At 36.9% G+C, this 22,646-nt stretch overlaps 1 protein-coding gene across 1 annotated transcript in view; it reads right to left on the reverse strand.

Moving 5' to 3' along the window:
* Positions 1–22,646, reverse strand: part of LOC150103969 (outer dynein arm-docking complex subunit 3-like) — a 248,381-nt gene that overhangs the window by 49,058 nt on the left and 176,677 nt on the right. Inside the window, exons 8-9 of the mRNA XM_090397109.1 lie at positions 16,687–16,849; positions 13,521–13,661 (exon numbers count right to left, since the gene is read on the reverse strand). Coding sequence (XP_090253235.1) covers positions 13,521–13,661; positions 16,687–16,849 — 304 coding nt within the window. The remainder of the gene's footprint in view (positions 1–13,520; positions 13,662–16,686; positions 16,850–22,646) is intronic.

Raw genomic sequence — 22,646 nt, forward strand, 5'->3', positions numbered from 1 at the left:
CAGGCATCTTCAATCATTGACAACATTTCTACGAGACCTACTCACTGGTTCAGATATGGAGATGACATTTTTGCTATCTGGAATGGCTTTTCTGATGAATTGCAACAGTTTCTAAATTAAATGCACTTCATCCAAGGATCCAGTTCAGTTCATCCTAGAAGTAGAAGTAAATAAGCTGTTAGCCTTTTTAGATCTTGTAATTCTTTGCCAACCAAATGGTAACCTACATTTCTCAGTCTATAGGAAGGAGACTCATACAGGCCATTATATCCATGCTGAATCTCATCACCATCCCAGTCAAAAGGTGGGAACTATTAAAACACTGCTTCATCGGGCCCACTCCTTTTGTTCTTCAGAGGAACTATTACAGCAAGAATTGCAATATATTATTTCCTCTTTTTTATCCAATGGATATAAGAATTCTTTCATCAAAAGAGCTTTGAGTAGTGTTAATATATCTTCCTCTTCAAATACAGAAGAAAGAACGCATATTCCTATCCCTTATGTGCAAAGCATTAGTGAATGCATAGCAAAAGTATTAAAATCACTAAATATTTTTGTTGCCTTTCGACACATTCAGAAAAATCTCCATCTTTCTCGCTTCTCCAAAGGACAAGCTTCCACATCTCAGTCAGGTGTCTACCAGATTACTTGCTCTAGTAGGTTATCTTATTTTGGACAAACAGGAAGATCTGCTTTTATTCGGCTAGAAGAACACAAGTCATATATTTAATACCTTGAACCTGAATAGTCTGGACTTGCAGAGTATGCCATCAACACTAGACAGAGTTCATTGGAACAAGACAAAAGTCCTTCACAAAAGTCGGTATCTCATGGAATGTCTTTATAAAGAAATATATGAAACTATACTTCATTCTCCTAATTTAAACAGATCTGATGGTCTACGTTTATCCCCTTTGTGGAAGATAGTACTTTTTAGAACAGCTAATCTTTCCTAACTTTTTTTAATTTGTATATATATATATATATGAAAATCTGTTGTATTTACTTAGTATGAAGATATGTTCATATTTTTTTTTATACTGAATGAAATCCGAGAATTAGACAAACAAGTCAGCTTTCTGACGAAACATGTTGTGTGTTAAATAAATTAATCGTTTGTCTAATTCTCGGATTTCAGTCAGTATAAAAAAAAAATGAATATATACGTGGGCTAGAAAGTATTTTTACCTTGGGTATAAATATGTTAAAGATACCAAGTAATTTTAAACCTGGTTTTACTCCATTTCCCAAGTAAGCAAACAGACTAAAAGTCAAGTTTGCGCCTGCAATTGATGCAAGTCTAACTGATCCCACAGGTAGTGCAGGACCAGGGCAACTCGTGGCAAAGGTGGAACAAGCTCCGATCACTAATCTTGATATTTACCCTTAATGCCAAAACACATTTCCAATAAATCTTGGTATTTCTAATTCTAGCCTAGCTCCCACTGACGAGACCTCAATAAAGGTCGAAACCGGTCTGGGTAGTGGCCCCTTGCCTTTAATACAAAACATCATACATCCCCTTCTTGGAGATGTGTTTTGGCATTAAGGGTAAATATCAAGATTAGTGATCGGAGCTTGTTCCACCTTTGCCACGAGTTGCCCTGGTCCTGCACTACCTGTGGGATCAGTTAGACTTGCATCAATTGCAGGCGCAAACTTGACTTTTAGTCTGTTTGCTTACTTGGGAAATGGAGTAAAACCAGGTTTAAAATTACTTGGTATCTTTAACATATATACGTGGGCTGTTCAATAAGTAATAAGACTAATTTTACTGTGGCAAAACCACTCATCACAATATTAATTTCTGTGGAATAAAGAAATGTTGCTGTATATATTAACAAAAGAGGTTGAGAGATGGCGTATATGGGCTGATGTGCCAGAGTGTCACGTGACTAAACGCAAGTGCTCATCGCCGTGCCTATGAGGTGCGACCAGTCTTCGAAGTGGAAGTGTCCTTGGAACAGCATTATGCAATTAAATTTTGTATGCGTTTGCAAAAATCAGCATCAGACACTTTTACCATGATACGCAAAGCTTTCCACGATGAAGCAATGTCGAGGGCAAGTGTTTTTCGCTGGCATAAAACTTTTAAGGAAGGAAGGCAAAATGTGGAAGATCTTGAACGTGAGGGAAGACCTTCAACATCCATCACAGAGACAATGATCAACACAGCAGCGATTATCATCAAGCACGTCAAAAGGAAGCGTCCATTGCTGAAGAATGACTTCTTATTGTACCACGATAATGCAAGGCCACATATCGCTGGTTGTGTAGTGGACATTTTGCAGAAGAACAACACAGATATCCTACCACACCCTCCATACAGTCCTGATCTCACACTGTGCGATTTCTGGCTGTTTCCTCAGCTCAAGAAACCACTAAGAGGCCACCATTTCGAAAGCAACAAAGCATGTGTAAAAGCTGTGGAGGCAGTTTTGAAAGAACTCTCAAAAAATGGACTCTCACATGTGTTTAAAAGTGAACACAATGTTGGGACAAATGCATCGCGTCTCACAGTAGTTACTTCGAAACAGACCATGTAAATGATGACGATTAAAGGTAATCTGTTTATATATATATAAACACACACACACACATATATATATATATATATATATATATATATATATATATATATATATATGTATGACGATTTATTGACTCAGTTTAAATACATATTGTAAAATAGAGTTGAATGAATCCTTCCTTTTAGAGTTGAATGACTTAAACTGAGAGGTAAAAAAAAGGACAGCCTTCATCAGGTGACATTATAAAAGAAAAGAAAAAACACTAAACACTTAAGGTTAAAAAACTATGAACAACATAGAGAGTCTCTATACATAATTAGCATGCGCTTGTTGCATTGTTGGGAGAATGCATGCTTGCAGTATCACGTGAACGCCAGTACATGATTACAGCTGAATGACTATCTCGGAGGTTGTAGCTCAAGTTATTATTTAGATGTTCAGGGTTGAGGATGATTTCCCTAGATTCTATGATTTTTCTCTCCAATTCATCATAGCAACGAAAGATGAATAGATCTGTCCCAGCAGACTGTGTGACTTGGGTTTTGATCATTAGGATCAGCCAAAAAAAGGATATGGCTTGATAAGCCATATCCTTTTCTTGTAAGCAATGTCCCTCATGTGTTCCTCCATACATAATTCAAAAGATTTGTCCTTCTGGCCAAAATAAGGAATATCACAATCACACCATATTTTGTACACACCAGGATATTTAAGATGACGATGACAAGGTTTTCGATGGCTTATTAAGGAGTGGATTTTTGGAAGTGGAGTTTTTTTTTTTTTTTGATAAATAAGTTAGGAAATTTAATTACTGTATTTGCCTGCGTATAAAACGCACTGGCCTATAAGACGTTTTTTGTACACGTATTTTAGGGAAAAAACCATTTACAGTATTTCAAATATAAAATAATTGAATTTACAGTATTTCAAATATAAAATAATAAGGTCTACTTTCAACAAATATCTAATTTAACGAGAAAAGAGTACCCACCTTTTAATCTTCTTCATCAAAACCCAGAAATTCATCTCCAGAGCTAAAGGAAGAGACATTTGAAACCACTTCTAAATCAGAATCTGAGTCCTCATACAACAAATTGTCCTCTATACCATCCAGTGCATTACTAATGCCACACTTCTTAAATGATTTAACCACTGTCTCAGTTTTCACAGCATCCCTCCTCCATCCATCCAGCCTTTTGCGTGAACATGTACAAATACTCCTTTAAGCAGTTTTCTTTGGGTAGCATCTTCCTTTTAAAAATTAATAGTGGTGCAATTTTGTCTCATCAGCAAAGCGGAATAAAACAACAATGTAGTGAGTTTTTTCGTGCCCCGAAATTTTAACAGCAACACTTTTTGTGCGCTTGGAATCTATGTAACTCTACGTAACTCGGAACAGAGAAAATTTTCCAGAAATGAAAGTAAAAAAAACTGAGTATCGGTGTATAAGACGTACCCTGTTTTTCAGACCTCTTTTCAAAGAAAAAAAGTGTGTCTTATACGCCGGCAAATACGGTATCTTTTTTTAGTTATATCTTACACTGGCTACTTAGATGGTGCCTTTTGGAATTGTCAGTTATTGTTTAAGTTTAATTAGCTTTTTACATGTATTGAAGATGCCCTGTGATACTCAGGTGAAAATTCTACTAATAAATAATATTTTACATGAGTTAATTTTGTTATTATAATTTTAAGTAATACATCTGCTATTAGCCAACTCTCACTAACGCCTATAACTTTTAGGGAGGTTGCACTAATCAATGCCGAAACTCCTCCTTCTTGATGCTTCTAGCATATATAGAAACTGTAGCATCCCATTAGGTCCTCAACTATCTTTACATCCTGACTCGGTTGCCCAATTCGATATTGTTGCCTGAAAGACTAGAATTTTTTGTTCACTCACACAGCCATTCATTTCATGGGTGCCTTTACACACACACACTTATCTGCATCCACCCTAATTTTTTCTGTTTTCATGAATCTGCACTTCCACACCGTTAGTGAACAAAGCTCTCTAGATATCTAACTCTGAATCCATTTAAGTGCGGTCCATCATCATTGTTGAAATCTTCTGTCCATCAAACTTAAGACATATGTTCACAAACTCTATATCATTTTTTCTGCACAACCTACGTATTGATTCATTAGCTATCATTGCTCTCCTTCTCAGTTTGTCTCTATCATAGCATGGCAGCAGACTCACAAACTTCACCCTCTTGCTCATCTTTTTGGCTTCTTCCAACAACTGTTTTGCATCCTCCCTCACGGAATACCTCCCGGCTCATTGGTTCCAGCCAAAATAATCAAAATAAACTTATCTGCTTATTCTCTTTCTCTTGTTTATTCTTACAATTTTCTTTTTGGCTTGGGACCTCTTGCTTTTTTCTGTTATCAGTTTGACTAATCTCTTGCTGTTTCTGCAACCTTTCAATCTACCACTTTGTCCTGTGAATGACTACATGCAAGTGCACTATTTCTTTATTCAGGTCTTCTACATTCTCCTGAACTTTTGCCACCACACTTTCAGTATTATTACTGATATTTACATTTTCCAGTCTTCTATCAATACTCTCTACTCTACTATCATATAATTTGTTCTCTTCACATTCACTCTCAAAACATTTATTACACACACTCACCAGTTTTGCTCTCCTTCTATAAATCTTTCAACTTTTGCAACGATTACATCTCACAAATTTTACTGGACACATCATGCAAATCTAGCTTGCCCAACAAAGACATCTTGACCCCCTATTGTTCTCCTATACATAGGCACCATACTGAGTGAGAGCGAGGATTGAATTTTTTGCATGGAAAGAAAAAAAGTGCGTCTTATACGCCGGCAAATACGGTACCTTTTTTTAGTTATATTTTACATTGGCTACTTGGGTGGCGCCTTTTGGAATTGTCAGTTATTGTTTAATTATCTTTTTACATGTGGGAGTGGGAGCTCCCACTCTTATGCACACTTATGAGTCTTTTGACTCCGTTAGGGGTCTGAGGATAATAACTGTAATAATGATTACTTGAAACAGCATATAATGGAGGAATCCAGGTTTGAGAGCACTGGATCTGATAATATCTGAACATGTATCCATAATCACTCTGCTCCCAATTAGAGAAAGTGACCATACAGTCTTATTCTGAGAGGACACTAAATGTGGAATTCTTAATTAAGAAGAATATGTAGAAACACAAATCTGGCAATTATGACAAACTTATGAGGCAGCTTGGAGCAGTAACATGGAATGTGAATGTCAACGGTGCATGGGAAATTATCAAGAGTTGTTTGAGGAAACTGTAATAGACTGTATATCCAAACTCAGGAGGATAAATCAAGTGAGAGTTAAATGGATGAATAGCATAATGAAGCAGGAGCTTAAAAAAAAACATTGTGAAGGGAATACAAAGAAAAAGGTGATCAGCATGTCCATGAGCAACAGAAAGACAGGAAGAAGGATGACTATATCTGATTATGATTGGAAATTAGCTAAGAAGACCAAAGAAAATCCTAAAGATTTTCTTTGGTCTTCATTTTCTCCAGTTCCGAAGTCACAGAAGAAAACAGAAAAGAAGAAATAGTTGAATTACCATCCAGGTGGGGATAATGCAGTTATTGATATGATAGAGACTGTTGTAAGATTTGAGGATAAATAAGAAATATCCATATAAATACAGCAGTGGGATTGGATGACTTATCAGACCATGTGTTATGAAATTGTACAAGAGAAATGGCAATACTTCTGCCAAGCTGATAATCTAAGTCTCAGCTCTCGCAAGAGTGGAAAGAAGGCAAGACAGTTCCATTACATAAAGGAGACACCAAGTGAAATGTAGCAAATTACAGAATATTTGCAATCTCAAGAGTAGTGATTAAAGTATTGGAAAAGTTAGAATTCTGGAATGGGTGGATAGGAATATGATACTCCATGGTGAACAGCATGGCTTTGTGAAAGGTAGGTCCTGCCTTAGCAATTTACTCACATTTTATAACAGAGTGATGGCTGAACTGGATAAATGAAATGGCTAAATCATGATATGGTGGAGTAGAATCCAGAAGAATGAGGGTCATTAGAGGAGTAACACAGAGCTCTCCAGTGCTACATCATTAAATTTTTATATTAATGATGTAGGGAGTGATTTGAGGAGAAGTATTCAGTTGTTGGATGATGATGCAAAACATGGTTGTCAAGAGTTGTGCCTTTTGGACATGAGAAGGTGGGAAAGGATTCAGAAATGAGTGACTAAGATGGTGTGTCAGGCTGCAAAATTCTTCATGTAAGGATATATTGAAGGTGTGTGTAAGTTATAAAGTTTAGTTAACAGGCAAAAAAGAGGACACATGATAAATACTTATCAGTTGCAAAAGAGGTTTTATAAGATTGATACAAAAGAAATGTTTCAATACATGAGGACTAAGAAGAGAACTAGGGATCATCCTGGAAGTTGTGTAAGAGTATAGTGAATGACTGGGATTACCAAAGGTAGTTTTGAGTGACCTAACAGTGTACAATTTTAAGAAGAGGTATGATAGGAATTGTGTGAATAATGGTTAGTATTGGTCTTTTGAAATGAGCCTTCTGAGTCCATGGCAATGTCCATGATAATAATAATAATAAAAAATACTCTTCACACAATTAATATCAAACCATAATCACATTGGCAGATGATTCCTAATCTGGAAAGGCTATTTATAACTGTACTTTTTGAGGAAATTACAATGTATACTGAATATTATTTACAATAACTTTAATTAAATTAATTAATGACTTTAATTAATTAACAAGTCCAGAGCAACCATAGTGGTAAAACCAGATGTGGTCCTTGTATTCAGAAGTTTTGATATTGGCTGTCCTATATTTTGGAAGAGTCAAAGTGCCATCATCAGGGGACACAGTACAATATAATATTATTATTATTATTATTTTGGGCGACTCCAGGAATCCTTAGACTCATTGAGGGAGGCCCTAAACATCATGTCCACACAACTATGTGATTACATTCTCACAGCATCTATCATACCTTGTCTTGAACTCGTTCACCGTCATAGCACCCACAACAGACTCTGGCAGCTTATTCCACTCATTTACCACTCTAAAAGTAAAGAACCCAGCTCTAACACCCCTGCTAACCACACTCTCGCCCAGCTTCCATAGGTGTCCCCTAGTTCTCCCACCACCAGTCCTGATCTCAAAAATATCCTCTGAATTAATCTTATAGAATCCCTTTAGCAATTTGAATGTCTCAATCATATCTCCCCTTTTCTGCCTATCAACTAGTTTCTGCAACCCACAAATCTTCAACCTGTTCTCATATGGTTCATTCCATAGACCTGTTATCATCTTAGTCACTCGCCTCTGGATCCTTTCCACCTCCTCCCCATCAAGAAGAAACCGAGGTGACCAAATCTGGGCACAGTAGTCGAGATGAGGTCTTATCAAGGCTCGGTACAGAGGTACAATAACTTGCTTGTCTCTGCTCGTCAAGGTATTTTTCAACAACCAAGTGAGTTGATGAGCTGATTTAGCTACTTTTGCAATGTGCCCCCTAAACTTCATCTCCCTATCCACCAACACTCCCAAGTCCCTGGCCTCATCAATCTCTTGGAGTACAGTTCCACCAATGTGGTATACTGCTGCTAATCTTTTCACCCCAAAATGCATAACCTTACATTTTGTCACATTAAATTGACATCCATTCTCCTTAGCCCAGAACTCCAATCTATCTAAGTCATCCTGCAAGACTTTGACATCTTCTGCATTCACTATTGCCCTACCCAACTTTGCATCATCCGCAAACAAATGAACTGTTCCTCTCAGATCCTTTCCTATATCATTAATGAACAAATTAAACAGCAGTGGTCCAAGAACAGATCCTTGTGGCACATCACTAGTCACAGGCCGTCTTGTGGACTCTACTCCTGAGTAAACCACTCTCTGATATCTCTCCGTCAACCACCCTCCTATCCATCTCACAAACCCTATATCCATCCCCATATGCTGCAATTTACTGATTAGAATTCCATGTGGTATCCTGTCAAAGGCCTTGGCAAGGTCCAGTAGAATCACTGTAAACCCATTTCCCTTATCCACCTTGTTATAAAACTTGAGTAAGTTACTGAAGCATGATCTACCCTTCACAAAGCCATGCTGTCCCCTGTACAGTATCTCATTTTCATCAATCCATTCCTGTATTTTTCCCTTGACTACTTTCTCCAAGACCTTGACAACGACTCCTGATATGCTGATCGGTCGGTAATTTGCAACCGTAGTCTTGGATCCTCCTTTATGCAGTGAAACTATTTTCCCCTCTTTCCACACCTTCGGGACTAAACCAGACCTGAGACTCAGATTAAACAACATGGTCAAGGGCACTGATAATTCCTTAGCCGCTTCACGCAAGACCCGTGCCGGTATACCATCCAATCCCACAGATGTGTTCACATTAAGGTTCTGTAATAGACTAGTCACCTCCACTTCATTCATCACTATTCCCGTATAAACTAATGGTTCCTTCATTTTTTCAATGTCACCACCTGGATGATATGCTTTTGCAAAGTGTGTGCTCAGTAACTCGACTATATCGACTGATTCAGTGACCTCCTTACCATCGTCATTCCTTAAAATCATTTTTCCGTGTACAGTTTTTTTCTTGCTTGCAGCATATTGAAAGAACTGTTTGGGATTCTCTTTTGCTTGCATAGCTAGTTTCCTTTCATAATCCACTTTTGCTTTTTTTACCACACTTGTTACCTTTCTGGCCTGCACTTTATACCGTTCGTGTGCCTGCAGGTCACCCCTTTCTTTAAATTCCCTCCACAGTTGTTTATTTTTTTGCAGCTCAAGCTTAATGGTGTTATTCATCCATTTAACCCCTACTTGTTTTACTATTCGGACCCTAGGTATACAATCAGCCATAATATGTGTACATTGGCACTAACACTGGGTAAATGAGGCTGAAGTAAGTACCAAAGTTGTATCTGAAGACCTAAATAGCACTCCCTAATGGGGTAAAATGGGTGGTCTTCGCTGCTCAGCTGAAGATCTGATTTGGGGTAGTGTCATTCACCCAAATTTGTTGAGGCTGAGGCAGATTCTAGGAATAGCTTCTCATATTTGTATTTGCTATGCTGTAGTAAAGTGGCCTTCTTCTAGTTTATCCTGTAGTAGGGGTTCTATGCATGGTCAGCAAGCTCAGAGCAAGGCTATTTAATGGTGAAAACAAAATGTGAAACCATAATGGTGAAACCAAATGTGATCCATGTGTTCAGAAATTCTGATGTTGGTCATAGTAGGACAGTTTGCAACTGCAAGGAACCTGGTAAGCACTTGGCAGATCTGGGAAGTGGGAATGGTCTTTGGAAGAGCAGATAAGGAATTCAAATTTATTATATGGTTTGTAAGTGGTTGTAAAGTTGTATTTGTTTAGGATTTTTGCCAAATTTTCAGATATGCCCTGAATATATGGAATAGTGATAGATTTTGTGTAGTCTCTGTTCTGGAAGGAGAGGTGCAGTTATGGAGTTTTAATATTTTTAGGATTTGGTGGGGACTGTAGTCATTGGCTATGAAAGGGTTGAGAATGTGGTCAAGTTCAGTGGTTAGGGTTGCATTTATGAGAACTGATTACTTTTGCCCTGTTATATAGGGTTTTTATGATCTCATATTGTTGAGGGTGGAGGAAGGAGTAACTGCCTGTGAATGTATCTATCAGTGTGTGTGTGTGTGTGTTTTCTGTAAACAGATAATACCAGGGATCTATCAGGTGGACATGTAATTGAATTGTCTAGGAACAAGAGACTGTTTTTGTTGATGAACTGGATTCTGGAATGTTGGTTGTTTGGATGTGTTAAGAAAATGTTGAGAGTATCCAAGCCATTATTATTATTATTACTATCATCTGACCTCCATGGAATCAGAGACTCATCATAGTTGGTACATAATATTGTACACAATGCTCATCCAACCATGCCTTAAACTGATTCAATGTGTCTACATTTACAATATACTCAGGCAGTGTATTCCACTCACCACCACTCTCCATACAAAGAACCTGTTCCTAAACTCTGCTCACACCCTCCTTATATAGTTTTCAGCAATGGCCTCTTGTTCTACCCCTCTCCCATTCTATGAAAAATCTCTTCCACGACAACTTGATAACAACCCCTGACTAGCTTATATGACTCAATCATATTCCTCCTATTCACGAGGCTTTGCAACTTACATTCTCTCAATCTGTCCTCGTACTCCACATTCCAAAGAGCACTGACCACTTTTGTGAATCTTCTCTAGATCCTTTCCAATATATCCTCATCACCATGAAAACCTGGTGACGAGATCTTTGCACAATAATCTATATGAGACCTGATCAAGGACTTATACAATGGCATCCTAACCTCTTTATTTCTGCATGTAACAGTTCAAATTGAACAATATTGGTCCCAAAACTGACCCCTATGGTACACCATTAGTGACCTTCCTCTTTTGGGATACTGCAACCCCATATACAACTTTCTGATACTTATCTGACAGCCAATCACCGATCCAACTTATAAGTCTGTTATCCAATCCCATCTGTTTCAATTTATTTAACAGTTTGTTGTGTGACAGTCTATCTAAACTAAAAAACACACGTACTAACCACAGTAATGACTATTTAATTCATAAATATTTCATCCCAAATATCTTGGGACATCATCAGTAAAGTAGTTCAAACAATACTAGGAATAACATACAGTTAGGGTGCATGATTATAATGGAATCTCAAGTTGCAGAAATCTGGTCTCTCCCAACATGGAGTTGAAAATCCAAACCATAGGATCCATTGGGAGAAGTCAAAACTTTTACACAGATCTTTATATAAATATGAATGTTTATATAAAGAAAGTGCTGAAGCCCTACTACACAGACCAAATTTAAACTGCAACGACGTTCTTACTATTCCTAAAGTATGGGAAATTGTCATACAAAATTGTGTAAAATAATCTTTATATATATATATATTTTTTTTTTCCAATTATATTTAATTTACTTCTGTAACACGTTACTGCATGCATATTGAGATTCCATTGTAATCATGCGCCCTAACTGTATGTTATTCCTAGTATTGTTTGAACTACAGTACTGATGATGTCCCACGATACTTGGGATGAAATATTTATGAATTAAATAGTCATTACTGTGGTTACTATGTGTGTTTTTTAGTGATGAATTCACCACAGGTTTCATTATATAAAAACTCTATCAAAAGCTTTTGCAAAATTCAAGTACACCACTGTATATGCATCTCCCATGTCCAAGGTATTTGTCACTTTGTTATAGCACAAAAGTAAGTTAGTAAAACATTATCTCCCTTTAACAAACCCATGCTAGTAACCACAAAGAATACAGCTGTTACCAACCCATTTCTGTATCTTACTTCTCACTAATCTCTCCAGCATCTTCACCAAAACTCCAGATATACAGATTGGCCTATGATTTGAAAGTATAACCTTATCACCACCTTTATGCAGTGGAACAATTTTACCATCCTTCCACTCCTTTAGAACCTGTGCTGTTGTAAGACTCTTATTAAACAGGCATGCCAATGCTACTGCCAATTCCCTGGAACATTCCCTTAAGATGCATGATGATATGTCATCAAATCCTATTGCCCTATTGACATCAAAGTTATTTATTATTTCAAATATCTCCTGCTCACTCAAAATTAAGCCATCCTCTCCTGAGGCCAAATGGAGTGCATATCATCCATCTCAGTCCTGTTTCAATTAACCATGAACTCTGACTATTTCGTTTGGCAAGAAAAATTCTACAAACAGATAGAGTGGACAGCCATGCTCCACTTTCTTTCCCCCTCCCACAGAAAACTACTTCTATTAAAGATCATCCACACTCCATAGACCTGCTAAGTTGTGCTTACCAGGTTCTTGCAGTTCTACTATGGCCAAACAGGCAGAATAGCCAACATCGGGATTTCTGAACATATGGACTACATCTGGTTCTACTACTATAGTTTCTTTAGGTTCAGTGACCATGCATTGGATGCTCACCACTGGATACACTTGAAGAAGGCCACTTTACTCCAAAACAGCAAACACAAATATGAGAGGCTATTCTTGGAATTTGTGTTGGCCTTAAGAAACTTCCCAAACCTCAACAAAATTGGGTTCATGAATCTGCCCTAAATTTGGAAAGCACATCTTCACTCTACAACCCAAGACTACCCATATTAGTCCACTAGAGAGAGCACTATTTATGAATTTAGACAAAAGTTTGGTTGCTTTGTTTCAGCCTCATTTACCCAGTGTTGGTGCCTGCATGCAAATATCATATTATACTGTTGGAAGTTTATTTTCCACTTGGTTAGACTATAATAAATTTATTTTAATCCTTTATCCAAGTGTAAGCAAACAAAGTTTGTGCCTGAAGTATCTTCAGGACTGAGGCAACTCATAGTAAAGGTGGACCAATCTCTCATCACTCCTTGTCTCAGTATGCAAAGCACATCTCCTTGCAGATATGTATAATGCTATGTATACCAAGCTCTCATCACTCCTTGTCTCAGTATCTCCCATAATGCAAAGCACATTTCATTGCGGACATGTATAATGCTATGCATTAAGAGATACTGAGACAAGGAATGATGAGAGCTTTACTACGAGTTGCCTCAGTCCTGAAGATACTTCAGGCGCAAACTTTGTTTGCTTACACTTGGATAAAGGATTAAACTAAATTTATTATTTCATACTGTGTTCTGTCATTATGGCGAGATAACTTTGCCAAAATATTGGAAGTATTAATTAAAATTATTGTAATTAATATTCAGCATATGTTTTAATTTCCTCAAAAAGTATAGTTATGATTCCTAATCTATTATATGAGAACATTAAAAATCTAAGATTATCAGGCTGATAAAGCCACAAATGTTTTCAACCAGTTTAACATAAAATAAATAAGGTTTTAATTTTCATTATACAAACTCACTCACCCCTTCTTGCTTCATTTCTTGCTTCAGCTCATTCAGATCTTTACCTTCAAAGTACTTTAACAGTTCTTCTATACTGTTTGCCCATAATTCTGATAACTTTGATATATTAATGTCTGGAGGACATTGCATTTCTGTATCATCCTAAAATTTCAGAAATTTAATATTAAGAAAGAAAGAAAGAAAGAAAGACACACACACACACACACACACACACACACACACACACACACACACACACACACACACACACACACACACACACACAGAGAGAGAGAGAGAGAGAGAGAGAGAGAGAGAGAGAGAGAGAAAGAGAAACATATTAATATGCTATTCAGAGTATTGAAGTGTATAACATATTTATACACTTCAATTAGGTAAATAAAAGGCAAGAATATAACTTATGATAAATGACGAGTTATATCCTCTCAGAGAGTACTGGAAGGAAAATGGTATTGATGGGTTTTTAAAAGGATATAACCACAGGCCAAGGAACACAGAGGGTTGTGAGCAAAAATTATTATTATTATTATTAACATCTGACCTCCATGGAGTCAAAGACTCATTGTACACAATGCTCATCCAAATGTGCTTTAATGATTGGATGAGCACACAATGCATTCCACTCAACAACCACTCTCCATGCAAAGAACCTACTCCTTACTCTTCTGCTCACACCCTCCTTATACAGCTTTCAGTGATAGCCTCTTGTTCTATCCCCATTCCCATTCTATAAAAAATCTCTTCAATGTCGATCATTGCCATAACAACTCCTGACTAGCTTATATGTCTCAATCATATCCCACCCCTTCCTATTTATGAGGCTCTGCAACTTACATTCGCTCAATCTGTCTTCTTACTCCACATTCCAAAGACCACTGACCGCTTCTGTGAATCTTCTCTGGACCCTTTTCAACATATCCTCATCACCATAAAACCTGGCAACCAAATCTGAGCACAAATAATCTATATGAGGCCTGATCAAGGCCTTATACATTGGCATCATATCCTCTCTATTTCTGAATGTCGGGGTCCTCCGCATCATTGCCATTATCCGATATGACATCTTCACAATTTGTGCAATGTAGCGCCTAAATTTTAGGTCCTTCTCCAACATCATTCCTAGATCTCTCATCTCCTCTATTTCCTTTAAAGTTTCTCCACCAAGTGTATACTTTGCATCGTATCGTTGCTTACCAAATTTTAAAATCTTACACTTTGCAACACTGAACTGATAGTTCCACTTACCTGCCTATTCATGCAATCTATTCAAGTCCTCCTGTAAGGCCAAACCATCCGCTTATCTCTGCATTGCTCTCGCCAGTTTTGCATCATTTGTAAACAGCTGCATGTTTAGGTAAATAAGTTTAACAAGTGCAAAATAATTTATTATTAAGAGGGATTGTAACTATTATTATAAACTAGGCAAAGGAAACAGCATACAGTAATAAAGAATTGAAATGGAATTAAAGGCACGTGTTTATAATAGAGTTAAAAATCTAGCTTGGAGATGTACTATAGATATAAAAATTCAAAAGAATAAGTAATGTATAAGATCTAGATAAGAAATAATTATCAGTTGCTAATTGCATACCTTGAGTGAAAATGATACAGCAGTTTGGAGTAAAATGATAACTAGGAAAACCAACAGGAATTGTAGAGGTTATGGAAGAAAATAAAGGAAGATGTAAAGAACAGTTGCATTAGTTTATTAATGCTCACGTTGGGATGGTGACTAGTGTAATAAAGAGAGAAAAATTATGATCAAAGAAGAGACTAGCTCTGGGATTAAAGAAAAATCCTAAAGATTTCTTTCATTATGTGGCCAGTAGGATGTAGAAATGACTGTGGTTGAATGACCTCGTTAAATGGAAAGAGCAGATGGGTAACTAATGCAGATGATTTAGTAGAGCTGTTTAACGACCACTTTATCAGGGTATTTCACACTGGTAAAGCAGGTTTTATTTTAGAAGAATAGGAGGAGTTCAAGGATTAAGAGTGAATGCAGATTGGTGCAGTCAGGATTTAATTTTTTTTTTTGGGGGGGGGGCAGTTGAGTAGGTGATTTGAGAATACACACTACACATTGCATACGACCTATGACTGAGCATCTGCAGTGATCGCCAATATATGATTCCCATGATCTCCTCTGACCCAGCTCAGGCAAACAAAATAGTGCTCGGTATCTGCCAAAGCACTACTTCATTCGCCTTGCGTTCATAGTGGCCATGATTCTCAAGAGTCTTAGGGTATTCCCACCTTATGTGACTGCTAATTCATAAGTAGTATAGAAATAGGAGACACGACACAACATAAATAAAAAAATGAATTTTAATTAGGAAAAGATTTTTGGAAAATTTTCTAGTGTTTTTTCCCTTTTTCTTTTTGGGCGTTTGCCTCCCCCCCAGGCATCCCACTGCTGCCACATTAAATTAATATCCATTCTCCTTTACCCAGATTGCATCTATCCAAATCATTCTGCAAATTTTTCACATCATCTGTATTAACTATTGTCCTACCCAATTTTGCATCATTGGAAAACAATCACAGGCGTTCTACTGGACTTGACTCCTGAATAAACTACACTCTGATATCTCCCAGCAACTACCCTCTTATCCACTTCACCAACTTTATATCCATTCCAGTGCACTGCAGTTTATTGATTAGAATTCCATGCGGTATCCTGTCAAAAGCTTTTGCAAAGTCCAGTATCACTGTAAACCCATTACATTTATCAACTTCAGCTATCACCACTGTATCATAAAATGTAAGCAAGTTACTGAGTCATGAACTACCCTTCACAAAACCATGTTGCCCCCATGTATGCCATTTCTGTCTATCTATTCTTGCATTTAGCTCTTGACAAACTTTTCCAATACCTTGACTATCACTCCTGATATGCAGATTGGTTGCTAATTTGCTATATCAGTCTTGGAGCCTCCTTTATGCAATGGAAATATTTCCCCCTCTTTCCATCCCCTTGGGACTAACTCAGAGCTGAGACTTAGATTAAACAATGTGGTCAAATGCACTGTCAATTCCCTAGCACCTAATTTTATAAAATACTCATTTTATTAATAGTTCTTAAAATTCTTCTACAAAAACACACCATAATCATAATTAAAATTTGAAATTAAAAAAATATTAGTCAATTATCATATCTACTTACTTCTTTCAGATGCTTTGACATAAGTTGAAGTTGATGCCATAAACTACTCTTTATCTCTGCCAAAAGCTGAATACTTTGATCTACTTCTGCTTGTACTGCACTCTTGCGTTTTTCTTGATCTTCTAACAATTTTTTAGCCTTTTCGATGTTTTCCTGCATTGCACTGAAATTGTATAATATGAACATTAAATATGATAAGTTCAAATCCTCCTCATGAATGTTTCTCAAAAAAAAAAAAAAAAAAATCCTTATTATTTGATTATGTGGAAATGAAACAAAATCTTTTGCTTTCTTAAAAGTGTCCTTAATGCTTTATTAATTCAGACAAGTTAATACTTGGATTCATATTTAGATGTTTAGGATCTAATGCCATTTCCAAGGATCCCCATTTTTCTCTCGGTTATTATTATTATTATTATTACTGCATGACTCCTCCAAGGACTAATCACAGGAGGGCACTAAACTCTACTCTACTACACACATCTCTCCATCTCCGCTATTACTTAATGTCATAGCATGGTGTAATAGCTCTGATTTATCCTATAACATTGCCAAAGCATCTTGCAGGTCAGCTGAAGAGAGCACATGTGATGATAAAGCTGAGGCCTCACTCCTATAGTTTCGATATTCGATATCTCAAACATCTTCTTCATTACATTGCTCAATCAATTTTTCTGCCTGTCCATAATAAGATGACTGGCAATTGCAGCATAGCCAATAAACACCCACATATTTATGTTTGCTATGCACTGGTTTTATGGATCAGAGTAGTGTTCTCATCTTGCTAAAGGGGGGGGGTATATTATGGAAGTGTTGGTAAATATAATCTTCACCAAGACTGAAAAAAGGAGTGAATGTCAAAATTGCAGATCAAGACAATTCTTTTTTTTTTTTTTTTTTTTGTAATGCCATAGTTCACTTTGCACTCATTGCACAACAACCGGTGAACCAACACTGTTATATAGAAATAGTAGCAGGGTTATGTGAAGCTATTCATAAGAAGAAGAAGAAGAAACTCAAACTTTGGCCAAACAATGGTATCATTCATCAACAATGGTATCATTCATCAACAATGCCCTTACTCACAATGCAACAGTCATATGTTTCTTGCTAAATATCCGATCACAAAATCAGATCATCCTGCATATTCATCAGAGTTAGATCCTTGTTACGTTTCATTGTTCTCAAAACTGAAAAAGGCATTGAAAGGATGAAGATTTTTTTAATATTTTTTATATCCAATGTCATGTGGTGTCAGTTATAAAAAGTAAAAACAAAGTTCCAGAAATGTTTTGAACAATGGCATCATTATCTAAATACATTACTGCAAAAGAGGATTATGATTGCTTCTAAGATAATATAGTAACCATTAGTCTCCAAGTAAATAAATATAGTTTTTATATGCACATTCCAGGAATTTAAATGTCACATCTTACATGCTTTGATCATATCCCCTTCTTATTCACCTATCAGCTAGTTTTTAAAGCCCACAGAATTTCCTAAATACCATTCCACAGACTGCCATGATCTTGGTCACTCACCTCTGGATCCTCTCCACTACTTCTTCATCCCCATGGAATCCAGGCCACCAGATCTATGTGTAGCAGTCTAGATGTAGCCTTATAAAGAGAAATGCAAATGTCCTTTTCCCTGCTTGTCAGCAGCATATTTTTCAAGAGTATATTTTTTCAGCACAATCTGATATGCTGTTTTGGCCATGTTTGTAATATGTACTCTAAACTCAATTCCCTGTCTACAGTAACCTCCAAATCCCTGGTCTCATCAATTTCCAGAAGTTTAATTCCATCAATATAGCATATAGTACACAGCTTGCAATCTCTTCACCCTAAAGTGCATGATGTTACTTGGCCACATTCAACTGGCAGTCTTTGCCATACTGCCAGTCTGTATAAGTCATCATGCAGCATCTAAATCATCTTCATTAATTATTGTTCATCCTAGCTTTGCATAATTTGGAAAACAACTGAATGTTTCTCCTTAAATCATTTCCTATACTACTGATATACACATTAAACAGCAGAGGACTGAGTCCTGCAGTACTCCACTAGCTACCTTACTTTTCTCAGACTCAACTCCCCATACACTTTGATATCTCTCCATAAGCCATCCTCTTATTTGAATCGCCAGCTTCATATCCATCCCCTATCTGCTCCAACTGATGAAAGAGTACCATGTTGAATGCCTTTTCAAAGTCCAACAATATCTCTAAGTAGCCATTTTCTTTATCCACCTCAATTATCACTTTATAAAAAAAGTGAGCAATGAGCAAATTGCTAAGATAAGACCTATCCCCTTCACAAAGCCATGTTACCTCTATAAAGTATATTCCTGTCCACCCAGTCCTCAATTCTGTCTTTTACCAAATTTTTCAGTAACTTAACCACCATTCCTGCGATATTCACTGGCCTAAAATTTCAACTTCTGTCTTGGAGTTCCTGATATTTCATGGCAGTGAAATATCCCCAACTGGACTGTACGTACTTGCAAAACAATAGCTCAGTAACTCAAATATATTGTTTGCTTCTGTTACCTACCTCCCTACCACTTTTTATATACTTTCTTTTTATAAACTATCACAACTTTTTCTTTTCCTACAACTCCTGCTTAATGATGCTATTCATCCATCAAGCCCTTACCTGATTTTTCTTCCAGACTGTTGGTACAGAGTCTGATAACACTTTCTTCAAAAACTCTCAACTATCTCTCATTGACTGTTAACATCTCTCGCCACCAAATTCATATGCAATGGCACTGCTTTTAGCTGACTGTCAGTTTGTCATAATCACTGAGTTTGTAATTCCACATACAGATAATTCTTCGTGTTCGGCAGTCTCCCATGTAAAGACCACATGACTACTTTCCCCAAACATAGGGTTTGGCTACATTGGTTACTGCTAAGTTCTCAGATGATATGATCAGATCCAACATTCTTGAACCTCATGTCCCTCCATTACATGTTGTCTCAGGTAATTATCTCTGAGCAGCTGGATAAATTTCATTTCCTTCCATCCAAGTGACCATTCCTTCTTCGAACTTATGTTCGAAGAAGGAATGGTCACTTGGATGGAAGGAAATGAAATTTATCCAGCTGCTCAGAGATAATTTATGTTCGAAGAAGGAATGGGTGACTTCACTTATGGAGTTCCATAACTGAAGTTACCCATAATAATTATTCTACCTGCACTAATTGCGTTAATTTGTTAATGTGTGCCATTTATATTCTTCATTATACACTCTGGCCTATAGCAGCAACTAACTATATATTTCATTCTGTTGGTTTCTATCACACATCAGATAGGCACATATGAACTGCCTTCTACATCCCTGTCCTCATAATATATTTTTAACTCTTTATGCTTCAATTCTGCCATCATTAGCAAAACCAAGCCACCCATTCTGTTTCCTTTGTTCTCTCTCTTTTTATCTCTCTCCCTCTCTCTCTCTCTCTCTGAAAATACTATACTTCTTGCACTCTATCCATAACACTATATCATCCTTTATCAACCAAGTGCCACTGACTCTTATAATGTTTGGACAAGTTGAACTAACCGATGCCACAAACACCGTTCTGTAATTCCAGATACTTCTGGGGCGAGCTGGAAAGTTCTGATAAACACCTAGAACAAAATGATATTAAAGCAACTGATATAACCACAAGAAAGAATACACAAGGATATAAGAACATAAGTTACCTTCATAACTCTACTAGTAGTATGTTCTTTCTTGTGGTTATGTTCTTACTAGTTTTTACTACTATGAACATACCAGCAGTATGGTCTTTCTTGTGGTAATATCAGTTGCTTTAATATCATTTTTGTTCTAGGTGTTTATCAGAACTTTCCAGCCCCCCCCCCCCCCCATATATGTAAATGCAAAACCCCTTCATCCCTCTCCAACCTCCCTTACACCTTATGTTGATTATTCACTAATGTTAAGGAACTTGGATGCTACATTCAGCTATCTCTTCATGTGATCATACTCCCATTTACTCACAATTAGGTTGCCTAGACTCACCTACACTTGCTACTAACCCCTAGACATTTTAGTTTTCCTGACTCTGCACTTCTGAACAGTAATTTCTCAAGACACCTCCTAATTTTTTTTTTTTTTTTTTCACTATATAATTTAAGAAAATTACAACGTACTAGGATATACATTAAAATTAAATTTTAATATATTTCTATATTTCGACAACGTCACGTTGCCATTTTCAAGAACTTAAGTACAAGACACATGCACGCAGGCACAACAAACAGTAAGTGAGGAAGAAGTAGGAAGCTCATTATTTCTCCTAAAGTCCTGATGGTGCCCTCTTGCGGGCAATGTTGGTATTCTTGGGCGATTGGGCTGAAGGTCTTCTGATGTAGGTTTCCCAAATTTGAGGAAGTCTCATGCAGCCAAACGATCCAAACCTCAACAAATTTGGCTGCATGAAACTTCCTCAAATTTGGGAAACCTACATCAGAAGACCTTCAGCCCAATCGCCCAAGAATACCAACATTGCCTGCAAGAGGGCACCATCAGGACTTTAGGAGAAATAATGAGCTTCCTACTTCTTCCTCACTTACTGTTTGTTGTGCTTGCGTGCACATGTCTTGTACTTAAGTTCTTGAAAATGGCAACGTGATGTTGCCGAAATATAGAAATATATTAAAATTTAATTTTAATGTATATCCTAGTACGTTGTAATTTCCTTAAATTATATAGTGAAAATGCATAACCAACCTTTCCACGAGAAACACCTCCTAATTGCAAATCCATTTAAATGTAAACCGACTACCTTATATAAGTTCTAACATCCACCAAACTCACTCCATACATCTATAAACTCTATGCCATTTCTCCCATGTAATCTGCACACTGATTCATTAACTATTACAGATCTTTGCTTTAGGTTGCATCTATCATATTGTGGCAAAATATTCACAATTTCCACTTTTTTACTCTTCTTATTATACCAGCATCTTATATCTTATTATTATATCTTATATCTGCTTATACCAGCAATTCTTTCATATATTCTCACATAAAACACATCATCTCTAGACCATTTGTACTGATCAATATAATTATCTCTTTAACTTTTGCTCTCTCTCTGCATTGTTAGAGCATTGTTAGCATCCTTAATCTTTTCCTCAGAGAAATACAATTTCATAAAGTTCTCCTCAAGCACTCCTCTTATCATGTAATCACCATACAAAATTCAATCATTATGCTTCCTTTTTTGCATTTTCATACTCTACTTTCAATCCCTCTACAGCTCTCCCTTCTTTCACTTCTGTGCCATACCACCTAGGCATTTCACCAAACAATCTGTCTCACATTTTGTTCTATGGCACACTCCAAGTAAGCATGCTCTCTATATCTCTCATTATTATTATCTGACCTCCATGGAGTCAGAGACTCATCATGGGAGGCACAAACACTATTACACATAAAGCTCATTCAACCATGCCTTAAACTGATTCAATGTGCCTACATTCACAACACATTCATGAAATGCATTCCACTCACCAACCACTCTCCATGTAAAGAACCTACTTCTCAATCCTTTGCTCACACCCTCCACAGTTTCCAGGGGTGGCCTCTTTTTCTAAACCCTATCCCATTCTATAAAAAACATCCTGCATGTCAACCTAATAACAACCCCTAACTAAGTTATATGTCTCAATCATACCCTCCCTGCTCTTCATCCTATTCATGCGGCTTTGCAATTTACATTCTTTCAATTTGTTTTCATATGCCACATTCCAAAGCCCACTAACCACTTTTGTGAATCTTCTCTGGACCTTTATAAAATATCCTTATCACCATGAAAACCCAGTGACCAAATCTGTGCACAAAAATCCATATAAGGCTTAAAAAGGCTTTATACAATTGCATCATAACCTCTTTATTTCTGCACATCAGGATCCTCTGGATCATTGCCATTATTTGAT

Source organism: Typopeltis vanoorti, chromosome 8 (genome assembly GCF_054136105.1).
Source record: "Typopeltis vanoorti isolate ZY-2024b chromosome 8, IOZ_Tvanoo_1.0, whole genome shotgun sequence".
In the NCBI taxonomy this organism is placed as follows: domain Eukaryota; kingdom Metazoa; phylum Arthropoda; class Arachnida; order Uropygi; family Thelyphonidae; genus Typopeltis; species Typopeltis vanoorti.